The 16,464-nt window shown below is 39.1% G+C and overlaps 1 protein-coding gene across 3 annotated transcripts in view; it reads left to right on the plus strand.

Moving 5' to 3' along the window:
- PCDH15 (protocadherin related 15) overlaps positions 1-16,464 on the plus strand; it is a 353,847-nt gene that overhangs the window by 98,562 nt on the left and 238,821 nt on the right. For all 3 annotated transcript variants that reach the window (XM_013130209.3, XM_013130207.2, XM_013130208.2), the window contains exons 5-7: positions 324-443; positions 5,073-5,183; positions 11,473-11,643. In XM_013130209.3, the coding sequence (XP_012985663.2) occupies positions 324-443; positions 5,073-5,183; positions 11,473-11,643 (402 nt within the window). The remainder of the gene's footprint in view (positions 1-323; positions 444-5,072; positions 5,184-11,472; positions 11,644-16,464) is intronic.

The following is a 16,464-nucleotide window of genomic DNA, read 5'->3' on the forward strand; positions in this document are numbered from 1 at the left end:
ATATTTATTTTATTAATAATTTCAGTTTTAAGACTTTTTTTTTTCTTTTATCTTTTTAAACACAAATGGGGTTCTGTCCTGATGCAGGCAATCTGTGGAATAGAAATGGAAATTGTTTTCACTCTCTATGTGATGCTTGGCATCAGTCTGAATAGACTGTGTCTGAACAGTTGCTGGTACATGGGTTCCAGACCAAAGGGGAGAAGAGAATGTCAGCCTTGCATTACAGACCAGAGCTATTGGAGGTGTGAAGACTTTGCAAACAGTTCTTTGTTTCTTGTATTCCTTAAGATTTTAATGGGTATCTGTCTCTGTTCTTGCAGCTAACTCCAGTTGGAACAACCATTTTTACAGGATTTTCTGGAAACAATGGTGCTACTGACATTGATGATGGTCCAAATGGCCAGATAGAATATGTCATCCAGTACAATCCTAATGATAAGGTAAATTAATTTTTTTTTCTTCTTTTTCTTTCTGTTCAGAGGTTTGTGTGTGTATATATATATATTACACATATATATACACATACACAAAAAGTAAATGAACAAGAGGTTGCTAATGGACTTCATAAAGAAATGCTTTTCTTCATTATGTAGAATATACTCTGCCTATGAGCCTTGCTTCCTCTGTAAACACAGATTAATTTACCTTCCTTTTCATTGTTATGCTGTTAGCAGCTGGATAACTTCAGTATCAATAATTATTAATCCCATCTTCTCCAGTGTTCACACACTTAATCTTAGTTTTGGCATGCCTTTTCAGTCCATGATAGGTAGCTGTGTTACTCCTACACATTTACACCTAATAGGTTGACAGCTAAGAAATATTCATAGGCATGGCTAAGTTACTTTCAGAAGAGACATTCTGACTTTACTTATGGACTCATTTATATTGAAAGATCACTGTTGTTTTTGTTGGTTTGTTTTTTTTTTTAAGAGTTATATATTATTAAACACTAGTGATCCCTATGTGTTTGCAAACACATACTTTTAGAAACAAAAATCTTAAAGCGTTAAACTAAATTCGCTTCGGGGTCAGATGTGTGAATTTTTCTGTTATAAAAAGTTTCTGTGCATAGCTGATTCTTGTGAAATGTCCAAATGCATTCTTGTAGCAAATTTGAAGTAATTTAGCAATCTTTTTTTGGTAAGCCAGACTCTATTTTGCCACGGGTTAAGGGTGCAGGTACTGTGGATCAGGTGGTGTGATAGTTTGTTAAGCAGGCTAACCTGACTTTTTATTCATCAAAGATAACACGGAAGTTAAAAGTGTGTAGGTTGGAAATACAGTATAAAGATTTAGTAACCTCTCATTGACATTCCCTACTTAAAGGTAATTTGAGCAGGAATGGTTTTGTGGGAAAACAGCAATCTAATTTTCAGTTTAATTTAAAGAGTAGGCACACAAGTTCTGATTCAATTTGTGCCATTTTAGCTGTATATCTCAAAGATGTTGATTCTATTTTCATTGAAGTCAGAAAGGGTGTAAATACCTACTAAGTTACAATTAGTGCTTGTACTTTTAGTGAGGTAGAATAGGTACTTTTGTAGATTACAATTCTTTTGTATTAAAGAATAATTCAATATGAACTAATAATATGTAAACCCTATTTTTTTACTTTTCACTGGGTTAATTCTTGATTTTTGCATAGCTGTATGCTGAGGCATATTTACTCACTGTATCTACATATTTTGGGGTAAGAGATGGTTTCTTGAAAACTTCGCAGCACCTTAAGCCATGGTCTTTTCTGGGGAGCATTGTTTTGCAAGAGGCTATGTCTCTTTGACAAAAGCGTGATTGTGGTGTTAGGATTTGAGGAGATAGCAAGTTTCTGGTTTTAATATGTAGGTATTTGGAATTATTTATTTTTTTAATTGTTTGTAGTCATTTAAAGATTATTTTGCTTGTGAAGACTGAGCAGTCTCTTTAGTTATGGCACTCAGTGAGACTACTTAAATGAGTAAAATTCCTAGCGAGCAATGTTCAGGTTCATCATAGAATCACAGAATAGTTAGAGTTGGAAAGGACCTTAAGATCACCTAGTTTCAACCCGCCTGCCATGGGCAAGGACACCTCACACTAAAGCATGCCACGCAAGACTTCATCCAACCTGGCCTTGAACACTGCCAGAGAATGGAGTATTCACAACCTCCCTGGGCAAGCTATTCCAGTGCCTCACAACCCTAACAGTAAAGAATCATGTTACATTCTCAGCTGTTCTTTGTGCTGATGATATGTATGATTGAAGAGTTTCCTAAAATTTATAGGCACAGTCAAAGGTTTTCTATGGCAACAGTAAATACTAAAGTGTTATGCTAACATGATCTTTTAACTGTTTGCATGATAAAAGTGTTATAAATAAATGGTATTCCACTACCACAAATACTTGAAAAGTAAACAGAAAGCAGGAAGGAGTGAAAGGAAAGGGCAAGGCGTTTCAGATTCCCAAAGCCAAATCAAACCAAACCCTTTAAATTTTTCTCTCTGCTCTTTTTTTCTTACCTTTAACAAAACTAGCTCAAATAATTTCTTCTCTTTCAATAAAGACTATGAAAAAATGTTGGTACTGAGAAAATACCTCTTCCAGACAACATTTTCCTGGAAAACCTTAGAAAAGTGAAAGTGATTTAAAAAAACTTAAACATTTTATTATATGTTGAATATGTTGGCATAATGAATGCACACACATACACAAATATTATTTCTGTTAAAATACATTGCAGAACAATGAAATATAAGAGCTTCTTTGTATTTCATTTACTATTCAGTCATAGCATTATATTGCTCAAAAGGATGCTGGGAAATTAATCTAAAAAGCACCTCCCACAACCACATTAGTCTCAAGTTCAGCCAAGAGGTTTGTCTAACCACTAAGGACATCACAGCATGTTGAAATGGTTTGGTCTGGTGTTTTGCCACAGAAAGAGTTAAAAAACTTTTCATCTACTACTCAGTGAAACTTACTTATTCTTGTTCTCCCAGTGACTGTGAAGAACAGTGAGGGATTTCCCTCCCTGGAACAACTTCTTTGGAGTAGTTTGTTGCTTTATTGCATCTTTGCCTTACTACTTCCGTATTTCAGATTAAATCAATCTGATTCTTTCATCTGTAGATAGCCCTGATGTACATAACGTTGCTATACCTAGTGATGTGTTTTGGGGTGTGCTTGACAGAGGTGACTTCTCATCATTGTAAGCTACTTCATCTCATCTGTCAGCTTGCAAGAAAGTTACTGCATAGTATCTGGTACAAGGGGATTTTGTTCCTCAGTCCGGGAAAGAATTACACCAGGCTCAGAAATGAAGTACACAGCTTAGTGCAAAATATCTCTACTTTTTCTACTTATGGGATCCTCCTATAATGTGTGATGAAGGTGCCCACAATGCTGTTTGACACGAGTGACATAGTCTTAAGTTATTTGGCAGTCTGTGATGTAATTCCCAGTCCTGTTTTTCTGCACACCACAAACATCTGCAACATGGAGAATTTAACAATTATTATAATTTATTTGCTGAAAAACTAACTGTGATATTTAACAGATGTTTCAACTTTTAGAGCAAAAAAGGCCTTAGTGTGTTATCTAAGGAAAGAATATTACTGTCTACATCTGCAGTTTCTGTGGAGTTACTGTGGAATTTTGTATATCTATTATCCATTCAACGTACTTGAACATTAACTATAATTTACATAGGTAGATTGAAGTATGTAAAGATATTTTTAATGTGATTAATAACAGAACTGGAACTAGGTTACATGTCAGAAACCCGTGTCTGTGCCTGTAATCCTTCTCCCAAATGAGTCATTAGTCAAAGTGAATCCTATAAAGGTGTGTTCACCCCAGCAGTACCCTCCTGCCATTCAGTGCCACAGCTTTGTAATCTCAGTCTGTTTAAGCAACTCTGCAAGACTAATTGGATTTCACCTGGCTTACCCTGAAATCTGAATTTACTAGTGTATGAACATGTGCATAACTGCTGCTGTGAACTGGCACCTGTGTGTGGTGTTGGTGTTCCCTGTGTTTTTATTACTTCATTGCCCCCATGAAATAAAGAGAAAATAAATACAATGATGTGGATTTCTTAACCTCAAATACTTGATACTTTTTACAATAGTGAGAAAAAAAATAGATGATGGCAAGCCGAACTGTAGAAACTGAAGACCTGAACTCTCAGATGAGAAATGGAGAAAGCTTTTCTGAACACACCAGTGCAAATTCAGCATGGCAAATCTGCAAGAAGCAGGGTAGCTAGTTCTTCAGTTTGTGGTTGGAATTAGTAATGTATATGCAAAGAATCAGAGAGATTTCTATTATGTTAAAGTTTATTTATTGTTGGGGTATTGTGGTTTAAGCCCAGTTGGTAACTCAGAACCATGCAGCTGCTCACTTACTCCCCTCTTCCTTCCTCTTCACTCCCAGAGGGATGGGGAGGAGATCCAAAAGAATGTAAACCCCAAAGGTTAAGATAAGAACAGTCCAATACCTGAAGTATAATACAAAACTTCTTGTACTACTAACAGTAATGATATGGGAAACAACAAGGGGAGAGAATACAATTGCTCACCACCCACCAACTGATACCCAACCCAAGCAGCAATCTGGGCCTTCCAGGTAACTCCTCCCAGTTTATGTACTGGGCATGACGTGGTATGGTATGGGATACTCCTTTGGCTAGGTTGGGTCAGGGGTCCTGTCTTTGCTTCCTACCAGCTTCTTGTGCCCCTCCTCACTGGCAGAGCATGAGAGACTGAAGAGTCCTTGATCAGAATAAGCACCGCTTAGCAACAACTAAAACATTGGTGTGTTATAAGCATTGTTCTCAGATCAAGGCCAAAACACAGCACTGCGCCAGCTACCAAGAAGGATTAAAAATAGCTGTTACAGATTAATCCAGGATGTGGGGTTCTTATGGAGTAAATCAAGTAAGAAGAAAACGTAAAAATCTAAAATCTCTAATCTGGAAAGCATATGCCATTTTGGTATTAGATTCAGTCAATCATCTTGTGGCCTAGCTGAAATATATTTTAAATTCAAAGCGTGTTTAATTTTACCATACTGTTTTAATTTTTTGCAGACTTCTAACAGGACCTTTGATATTCCTCTCACTTTGTCTGGAGCAGTAGTTCTACGAGAAAGACTAAATTATGAAGAAAAGACTCGTTACTTTGTAATTGTTCAAGCAAATGTAAGTATACATCTCTTAATAGCCATTTATACTGCTGATTTAGGTAGGGTTTTAGTTTGCATATTTAGACTTATCAAAGGAAAGGGAAAGTCTCATTAAAATATCAAGTATGATAATACTCTTCTCTTGAAGATCTTGTTTAACATTTACCTAGGTTGTAAGAAGTTTAAGCATTTTCTTACCAGTTAAAAGAAGCTTGCTCAGTGTGTGTAACAAGACAGCCTTTTTGGCACAAAGAGCAACTTGCAAATTTGAAGTACAGCCCATGCAGAAAAGTGCATTCTAGTGTCACTAAGTGTTCATTTTCTGACAAATATAGTGATGCTAATTTGATCTTAAATGAGTTTAATGGATACAATTTAGTTGTATCCTTGAGATTTGAAATGCATTTTTCTGTAAAGAGGTGATTTTAACTTTGAGTCACACTGCAAACATATGTAGAGGGCATTTTTTTTTTTTTTTTACTTTTATTTTTAAGTGTCTGGCAGTGGATAAGGCATACTGAGAAGAAAACTGATGCTTAAACTACATAGAACGTATCTGTCATCAGAGAAGTTTTTTGATGCCCATGAGGGCAGGGAAAGCTTTTTTCCCTTTTTGTCCTTCTGATAATAGCTGAAACAAAAACTTTTGCTCTGTTGTTTACCTCTGTTGCGATCCTGTTTCTTTTGTGAGGAAAATGAGAATGCTCTGAAGCAGCTTTAGATAGCTTGATCCTGAATTCACGCATTTATATTACTGTCATCCTTCCGACACAGAATCGTAGATAATGTTTTACAATCTATTTTGCTAAATATTGTGTGGCATGTTCATTATTCTATCCAACAGTAAAAGGCTCCAGGGGTGTCTTAGTGCTTTTTGCACTCAGATATGTCTAAAGATGCTTCCTGGCTGTTAGAACAAGTAATTTTTTTCGTGGCTAACATAATTTTCTGATCTCTTGAACAGGAATACAGGAAGGCTCAGAACTGATTTGCCTTGTTGTTTTATCAATAATTTATTCTGCAGATCACCACTGCACATTTACAGCTCTTCTCCTTTGAATTCAGAGCTCAGAGTGTCATGAGACACTGCACTCCTACAAAAATAATAGGGCTAGTTGAACAGGTCATGTTTTTCAAGGATGAGATGTGGTGTGCAGCAGTGTGAGCAACTCACATGAAGAGGGAAGCCTGTCACCCTGCAGGAGCTACTGGGGAAGGCACAGCTTGGAGTGCATGGTGGCAATCTCATTAATTGGTTTATTCCTTTCAATATGTGTCCTTTCACAGTAAACTGTCACCTTTATGGTGCTGATTTGGGACTAGACTAGTGCTAATAGCTACTCTATCCCATTTATACATAATGGTGCAGTTTGCATGATAGAAATTCTTGTGAGGACATGTGTTTTCTCAAATATAACTAAATGGGAACTTAGCTTACTAAAATTTAGAGCACTCACAGATGAGAAACTAGATCTCAAAGAAAGGTTCTAATTAAGCTTTATAACTGAGTGTTTTTAGGAGTTTTCCATATGCAACCTTTTTTTTCTTTTTTTCTGTTTTTTATTTTACAAAATATTGTTGGAAACATTTAATCATTTAAATCTATTTGATGTACTATGCAATCGTATTTCTATTCCACTGATTACATTAGCAGTGATCATTTATTGTTCTTGCATCCTAAAGATACTACATGAAATTAATTACTTTGCATAGAATCATAGAATAGTTAGGGTTGGAAAGGACCTTAAGATCATCTAGTTCCAACCCCCCAGTCTGGTGTAGATTTTTAGATAAGTGTTATTTTGTATGCTATATCATAGAATCATAGAACAGTTAGGGTTGGAAAGGAGTTGAAGTTCATCTTGTTCCAACCCCCCCTGCCATGGGCAGGGACACCTCACACTAAACCATATCACCCGAGGCTTTGTCCAACCTGGCCTTGAACACTGCCAGGAGCAGAGCATTCACAACCTCCCTGGGCAACCCATTCCAGTACGTCAACACCCTAACAGGAAAGAATTTCTTCGTTATAGCCAATCTAAATTTCCCCTGTTTAAATTTTAACCCGTTACCCCTTGTCCTATCACTACAGTCCCTAATGAATAGTCCCTCCCCAGAATCCCTGTAGGCCCCCTTCAGATACTGGAAGGCTGCTATGAGGTCTCCACGCAGCCTTCTCTTCTCCAGGCTGAACAGCCCCAACTTTCTCAGCCTGTCTTCATATGGGAGGTGCTCCAGTCCCCTGATCATCCTCGTGGCCCTCCTCTGGACTTGTTCTAACAGTTCCATGTCCTTTTTATGTTGAGGACACCAGCACTGCACACAATACTCCACGTGAGGTCTCACAGGAGCAGAGTAGAGGAGCAGGATCACCTCCTTCGACCTGCTGGTCACACTCTTCTTGATGCAGCCCAGGATACGGTTGGCTTTCTGGGCTGTGAGTGCACACTGCAGGCTCATGTTCATTTTCTCATTGACTAACACCCCCAAGTCCTTCTCCACAGGGCTGCTTTGAATCTCTTCTCTGTCCAACCTGTAGCTATGCCTGGGATTGCTCTGACCCAGGTGTAGAACCTTGCAGTTGGCATGGTTTAACTTCATATGATTGGCATCAGCTCACCGTGAGGTCCCTCTGGATGACATCCCTTCCCTCCAGCGTATAAACCAAACCGCACAGCTTGGTGTCATCAGCAATATTGCTGAGGGCGTGCTCAATCCCACTGTCCACGTCACTGACAAAGATGTTGGCTGAGACCAGTCCCAACACTGATCCCTGAGGGACACCACTCGTTACTGGTCTCCAGCTGGACATTGAGCCATTGACCACAATTCTTTGCGTACAGCCATCCAGCCAGGTCTTTATCCACCGAGTGTTCCTTCTATCAAACTGATGTCTCTCCAATTTAGAGACAAGGATCTTGTGTGGGACAATGTCAAATGCTTTGCACAATTCCAGGTTGATGGCGTCTACTGCTCTATCCCTGTCCATCAGTTCCATAGTCCCATCATAGAAGGCCACCAAATTGGCCATGTGGGATTTCCCCTTAATGACTCCATGCTGGCTGTCACCAAGCACCTTGTTGTTTTTCATGTGCCTTAGCATGCTTTCCAGGATAATCTGCTCCAAGATTTTGCCAGGCACAGAGGTGAGACTATATCTTCTTTGAAGGAGTATTTCTCAAAGACACATTAGGGGAATGTGAAAAAGTTCAGTTGATGATGAAGGCTTCTCCTTCTAGGTGGTAATATTTTTCATGATTGATCATGAAGAAAGCTGAATAAGAAGGGCAAGAAGGAGGACCCGGGTAATTATAGACTGGTCAGCCTTACCTCCATCCCTGGAAAGGTGATGGAACAACTTATTCTTGATGCCATCTCTAGGCATATCAAGAATGAGGGGGTCATTAAGAACAGCCAACATGGTTTTACCAGGGGGAAGTCATGTTTGACCAACCTTATAGCCTTCTATGAGGAAGTAACTAGGTGGAGTGATGACGGTAGAGAGATAGATGTGTTTTTTCTTGATTTCAGTAAGGCATTGATACTGTCTCCCACAGCATCCTCATAGATAAGCTAAGGAAGTGTGGGCTTGATGATCAGGTAGTGAGTTGGATCAAGAACTGGTTGAAAGGAAGAAGGCAGAGAGTTGTGGTCAATGGCACAGAATCTAGCTGGAGGTCTGTGACTAGTGGAGTCCCTCAGGAGTTGGTGCTGGGACCAGTGCTGTTTAATATTTTCATCAGTGACCCGGATGAGGGAACCGAGTGTACCCTCAGCAAGTTCGCTGATGACACTAAACTGGGAGGAGTGGCTGACACACCAGAAGGCTGTGTTGCCATTCAGCGAGACCTGGACAGGCTGGAGAGTTGGGCAGGGAGAAACTTGATGAAATTCAACAAGGCCAAGTGTAGAGTCTTGCATCTGGGGAAGAACAACCCCATGTACCAGTACAGGTTGGTGGCTGACCTGCTGGAAAGTAGTGAAGGGGAAAGGGACCTGGGAGTCCTGGTGGACAGGAGGCTGACCATGAGCCAGCAATGTGCCCTTGTGGCCAAGAAGGCCAATGGCATCCTAGGGTTCATTGGAAAGGGTGTGCTTAGTAGGGCACGAGTGGTTCTCCTCCCCCTCTACTCTGCCTTGGTGAGGCTGCATCTGGAATATTGCGTCCAGTTCTGGGCCCCTCAGTTCAAGAAGGACAGGGAATTGCTTGAAAGAGTCCAGCGCAGAGCCACAAAGATGATGGAGTGGAACAGCTCCCTTATGAGGAGAGGCTGAGGGAGCTGGGTCTCTTTAGCTTGGAGGAGACCGAGGGGTGACCTCATCAGCGTTTACGAATATGTAAAGGGTGGGTGTCAGGAGGATGGAGCTAGGCTTTTTTCAGTGATATCCAGTGGTGGGACAAGGGGCAATGGGTGTAAACTGGAGCATAGGAGGTTCCATGTGAACATCAGGAAGAACTTCTTTATTGTAAGAGTGACAGAGCACTGGAACAGATTGCCCGGGGAGGTTGTGGAGTCTCCTACATTGGAGATACTCAAGGCCCGCCTGGACAAGTTCCTGTGTGATGTACTCTAGGTTACCCTGCTCTTGCAGGGGGGTTGGACTAGATGATCTTTTGAGGTCCCTTCCAGCCCTTGGGATTACGTGATTCTGTGATTTCCATATTTAGAAACTGTAAATGTGAAGCTGTTTCAAGAACTGACTGGACTGCAAAATAGGAAAAAAAATATGTATCCAATCTGATTTAGAGCAATGACCTATTCCTCTTGCACAGGTGACAATCTTAAAAAGCATAAATACTTTTCAAGTGTTTTGGCTTTTTTTTTTTTTGGTTGTTTTTTTTTTTTTTTAGAAAAGCTATCACAACAGTTCCTCTGTGGAAATATAAATATGCTGGACTCTTTTTAAGAAACCATTGGATAGTCATGCTGTTTTTTCACTATGATAACAGAAGAAAGTAAAGGTGAACTGTTGCTAGTGTGTACATTGTTCAGTGTATAAAATAATCCAGGTAGTTTCTACAATTCAGAAAACTAACATTATTCTGTACCATCTGTAAAGAAAAAAAGAGACAGTAAATAAGTTGTAATACTCAATGGTGTCTTGTGTACCCAAAGATTTTAAAACAAGCGAACAAAAAAAACAAAAAGAAACCAGACAGACCATTATATATATAAAGGAACCTAGCATGAAGCATGAAGACTTTTTGGATGCAGCATTGTAGGTGCTTTACTGTGGACAGAAGTGTTCTTCAGCCTTTTAAAATATGAACAGTATAACTCATTCTCTAGACTAATCAAATGTCCTCTTGGAGTACAGATCTTAGATCACTGTTATTGCTGTTCCCTGGCTGTGTTTTTTTTTGGGGGGGGATAGAAGGCAGCTGATAAATCTTTCTTAAATTGTGGTGTGCAGAGGTGGATTGAGCATTACAGTTTGGGACCTCTCCACTGCCCATTAGAAAATAAGTAGTTACTGATTATGCTTTTCATTTCTGTAAGTTAAGGCATTAAGTGAAGGACTTTTCAGCTTCTCCTACTGCCCTGTCAGTGAGGAGGCTGGGGGCTGCAAAAACAACACTGGGACAGAACACAGCCAAGACAACTGACCCAAAGTGGCTGAAGGGATATTTGATACCATACGATGTCATGCTGCACAATAAAACTAGGGGGAGTTTGTCAGGGGGGCAGCAGCCTGCTGCTCAGGGACTGGCTGGGTATTGGTAAGTGTGTGGTGAGCAATTGCACTGTGCATCACTTGTTTTGTATATTTTTTAGTCATTACTATTTTGCCTTTCTTTTCTGTTCTATTAAACTGTCTTTATCTCAACACATGATTTTAATCTTTTTTCCAGTTCTCTCCCTCATCCCACTAGGTGTGGGGTGTGTGTGAGAGCAAAGAGCTGTGCAGTGTGTAGCTGCCTTCCAGGTTGAACCACAACAAATTCAGATTATAAGTAAAGCATGAGGGACTTTTTGTCTTAAACAGATATTTTTATAGAATTTTTATAGAATTAACAAGACATGTATCTTCGTTTCACACATTTGCTGAGAATTTATCAAAACTGTATTTTTTCCTGAGTGATAGATGTCTCAGAATATTTCTTAATTCAAGGAATAAACTTTTACCTCAATTTTATTCCTCAGCCTTTAAGGCCATAGCTCTGAGGCTGAAGTTTTTATAATTACCCGTTTCCTAGAATGTGGATAATTATGATGTTTATATGTTCTGCCCTTAACTTTAAACTTTTTCGTAGATTCTCTGATTTAGAAAGCCTCACCAAATGTAACTCATTTGCTCCGTAGGACCGAGCCCAAAATCTTCATGAGAGAAGGACAAGTACAACCACCCTGACAGTAGATGTGCTTGATGGAGATGACTTGGGCCCAATGTTTCTTCCTTGTGTCTTGGTGAACAATACTCGCGACTGTAGACCTCTCACCTATCAAGCAAGCGTGCCAGAACTGACTGATCCTGTAAGTCCTCTTGACTTTTTGCAAGTTTTGTATGTTTGTTTTGCAAGCAACTGTCTTTTTTTCTTTTTTTATGTGGGTGCAGTTGAGAACTGTAACTAGAAAGGTCATGTATTCTTTATGCCATGTATTATATGCTAAATAAAAGAAAACCAAGATACATATAGGAGTTGGTGTTGAAATTCTAGCTTTGATAAAATGGCAAACTGCTTGTTCACTACAATGGCTGCGTCTTACTATAATTTGACAACTTTGTAATTGCTTTTCCTAATCAGACCATGTTTTCCTCTCAAAATATCCTGAAGAACCCTTTTTGAGAAAGGACTTGACATGTTATTCCATTCAGGATTGTATAGACCTTAGGAGAACAGGGTTTATTTTTTTTAATAGGAAGCTTTAGTTACTACTCCCTGAAAAAATTATTTGTTACTATTATTGCATTTCAGTCAAGAGGCACTAAAAAGCAGTGTGTATTTATCCCATGCAGATGCTTGCAGTAAGTATGCTGGTTAACGCATCAGTTACAATAGGGACAAAGATCAGTATAAGGCCCATTTCATGTTGAAACATACACAATGACTCACAAAAGTAGGAGGTGGGAGCTTTATCATTTCTTGGAGCAAAATGGTGTCTGTTCCTCTTCCTTACAGAAGAGCTTCTACTTGGTATAATAGGGAGGTGCATCTCTGTGGTGGGTGAAACCAAAATATTAATTTCTTAATTGATATTGATATATGACTTTATATAGCATTATATATTTGAGACTATAAAAAGGAAGAACCAATTGAATCACTTAGTATTACCACACCTGGTTAGCATTGACATTGAGAGAATATTAAGATAAGGTTAAGCATTGACATTAAGATCATGACTTCTGTTGTTTATTGCAAGACATGTCCTCTGACCAGGAGATGGGGGAGATTGAGGCTGTGTGTTCAGAGAGAACTGTAAGTTCTCTGCCTTATTCGTCTTGCCATCCTGTACCTTGCAGTATTTTCCCATCCCACACATTGTGTTGTCCTTTGTTGCTCAGTTGTGCTGCTGCAGATATGCTTGAGCTGGGTCACTGAGCACTGCCATCACCCTGCTTGGTTTACTCAGATGATGCTTTTAGTGAGTTTCAAAATCTCTCACAGTGCTTTATCCATTTTAGGTCTAGCGGAAATTATTTCTAATATACATCAGTTGATTGATTCGTCCTGCACAAGTCTGGTTTAATAACTAGTGAAATCAGAGGTGAGAGGTGAAACAGGCCTTATTAAGATAAGTGTATTGTACGTATTCTGAGTAAGGGAGAGCTAGAACAAATTTTAGGGAGGTCCCTAGGGGACCATCTGGACCCCTTGGCAAACTTCTCATGGAAGATTGGGTCTTACATATACCTTCAAAGGAGATTCTCTCTACTGGAGAATGCAGCCTGATGACTGCAGTTGTGACAAGACTGGAGACTTGATATTCAGCCTGTAAGAGAAGCAAGTTGGTTGTGGAAGGAAAGGGAAGAGATGTTCCATATTTAACCTTGCCATATTGATTTACACTTTCTTTTATTATTTTTTATTTTCCCCTCTTCCCCTTCCTTCTACACCGTGACATTTGATAACCCTTTGTAACTCTGTTGTTTGTTTTGGACTTCAAATAGATCCTTTTACTTAAAATGCTACATTAGTTTTGTTTTGGGTTAGTGTCATTTGAAGGAGGCTGGGCAACCACAAGTTACTTTCCATCTGAGTGTGCAACATTGTTAGGGTTACTAGGGCACCCAAAGTATGCAAGATAATAGGGCATGACCCCTTTTTATCTGCACAGATCTGGTACCGTTCCCAATACACAGGCAAGTGAGCCAGAAATTATTAATAACCAATGTTTCATAATTACCTTATTTTTTATTTGGTTATCTTAATATATAATGAAAATAATTCAATTTTCCTGATAGAGCTCTCAAAGATTAAAGGAAGCCAGTTCTGTCTCCGCTTCTGCCTTACTTCGCTGCACTGAAAGAGAAAGCAGTGTCTGCCAAAGAAGGTGTCTAGGATGAGAAAAATCTGTGATTTAGGTGCTGAGTTGCAAAATGTATTCATATAACTTAATAATCTACAGTCTGTTCAGGTGTCAGTTTTTGTTTGCTTTTTGTCTGTTTTGCATTAAACTGTACCTTAAGAAATCTGATCTATGAAATGAGAAACTGGTTCTGTTGATAAACTACCAGCTATTTGCTGTTTATCAGTTCATAGCACTGTAGCAGTTTTGTTAAAGGTAAGTGGAAGAAGGATGTTTGAACTCAAAGTTTTACCCTGGTATCTCAAATATTTACTTGACTTCTAAATGGTAATTCCTTTAGAAGATATGGATAGTGCCTAAAAAGATTGAGCTAGTAAATTTATGTATTACATTTCTTTCTGCAAACAGTACTGTGATAAAGTGCAGAGAAGCCTGAGCTGTCTGGAATAGCTAGAGGCTAGCAGTGGACTCATGTGATGTGCTAATCTGTCAAAGCAGCCTGGACAGAGAACCTCACTCAGAGATAGGTTGCAGACTTCTGCATGACGTGAAACCATTGAATTGCACCACGTAGACAAGACCCATCTGAGTCTGTAAAGCTGTAAGAATTAAAGTACAATCTCAAATTATATAGAAGCCCATAGTAACCGATATACTCCTCAGAATGATTTATCTGAAGTTACTTGAACTAGTTAGTTGGGTTTTTTTTAAAGATCAAAATTTACTACACTGTAGGTGTTAAACCTTCAGTGTATGTGTAGCAGGTAGAATGGAATGCTCTTGGCTGGTTTTGATGGGTTTCTTTGATTTGTTTGTTTTGTTTGTTTGTTTGTTTTTTAATGGTATCCACTGTAGGTTAAGGTACTATTTTTAGTCCAACATTTATTTTTATTTGCTTTTTCAGTTTTCAGTGAACATGAGAAGGAATATTAATGAATATATGACAAAGTTGAAGTATCAGTTATTTGGAAGCAGTGGCTTGAAAAAGAAGTTATTTTACAGGGCAAAATTGCTGACCCTTAAAGCAAAGTATTTAATGTAACTGGCAAGTATAATATTTTTGTTTTGTCTTGCACAATTAGCTGGCAATGAATTTACTAAGGTAAAAATCCTGTTTCTTTTCCAAGCTTCTTTTACTTAAATGCACTAAGGCAGTTGGATACATTGTGAATGAAGAACCTGTATGATGTGTGTTTTATTTATGGTCTTTGAAGGGCAGAGATTGAAGAGGCCAGTGAAATGAATGCATCTCTGTTGGCAGAGAAGCGATTATTTTCATGAAGAACAATACCAATGTCTATATTATGCTTTCTGAGAGTTGTTCTGACTCATGGCAGTATAATTAACACTTTATACACTTGTAAAAAACTGGTTTTCATTTCTGCCATTCACACAAACTGTAATTTCCCCCAAAACTGTAGATCTTCCAAGCAGAGCTGAAGGTTATCTCATAGTCCTCTCTGGGTGTGCATATAGAACAAAATGGTGTGATAGTACCCTCTCAGTTAGCTGGGTGCTGCCAGCAACTGACTGAGCTTTGCACCAGGATGTGACGTTCTTCATTGGTGATTGCCTGTTTTCACAAGTGTCACTTTTGCAATGTCACCAAAGAGCTACTGTAATTAATTGCTATGATGGCATTATTAGTCTAGGAGCACAGCTAAGATAGAAACATCAGTGTCTCTGATATCAAATGCTTCTGCGGTGCTCTTGCAACTTAGTAGAAGACACAGAAAATCATAGTTCAGAGTAAACAAACTTCAGGTGTTTTTGTAACACATTAGCTCTTCTGAATGCTTAATCCTGCGTGTTGTGGGTTCAGCAGTAGCAGTCATTTTTCTCTTTCTTAGTAGCTGGTGCAGTGCTGTGTTTTTTACTTTAAGCCTGAGAACAATGTTGATAACACAAACACTTTTTAGTTGTTGCTCAGTAATGTTTACTGTGACCAAGGACTTTTCTGAGTCTCATGCTCTGTGAGGGAGGAGGGGAAGCTGGGAGGAAGCAGAGACAGAACACCTGACCCAAACTAGCCAAAGAGGTATTCCATACCACAGCACATCATGCCCACTATTAAACTGGGGGCAGTTACCCGGAAGGGCTAGGTCACTGCTCGGGTCAGGCTGGGTATCAGTTGACAGGTGGTGAGCAGCTGTATTCTCTTCCCTTGTTATTTCCCTTATCATTATTATTATTGGTGGTAGCAGTAGTGGTTTGTGTTATATCTTAGTTACTGGACTGTTCTTATCTCAGCCCATGGGAGTTATATTCTTTTGATTCTCCTCCCCATCCCTCTGGGAGCGGGGGGAGGAAAGGAGGAGAGTGAGTGAGCGGGTTGCTGGCTGGGTTTAAAGCACGCCACTGTGATAGGTGAGTGGCTCTATAGAAGCCCAGACAAAACAAGGTTAACAGTTTGTAATCCACACCTTGGCTTATATATTGCTTCTCTGGGCAGTAATTTACCTGTGAAGTGCTACCTGTTGAGTCTGATTCAGTGTCTATGACACTGACAGAGTAAGTTGCTTTTCAAGTTCCTAGACCAAGAGGGAAAGAAATCTACTAAGTTTTGAGTCCTCTAATAATCATTGCAAAATTTATCTGCAAAAAGACACCAAAGCTCACTATGAGACAGAATTTGAAGTCATTGTTTGAAGTTCTGTTTCATAATACGCGTGCGAATCTTTTGACTTTATTTTCTTTGGAGGAATACAGAATACAGCTTCAGTGATGCCTCAGAATGAGCTAGCATAAACCTTTCAAAATTTAAGTTTCATAAGCCAAATATTTTTCCTTATAATAAAAGGAAAAACAGTATCTTTTGTAGATGAA

Source organism: Melopsittacus undulatus, chromosome 4 (assembly GCF_012275295.1).
Source record: "Melopsittacus undulatus isolate bMelUnd1 chromosome 4, bMelUnd1.mat.Z, whole genome shotgun sequence".
Lineage (NCBI taxonomy): Eukaryota > Metazoa > Chordata > Aves > Psittaciformes > Psittaculidae > Melopsittacus > Melopsittacus undulatus.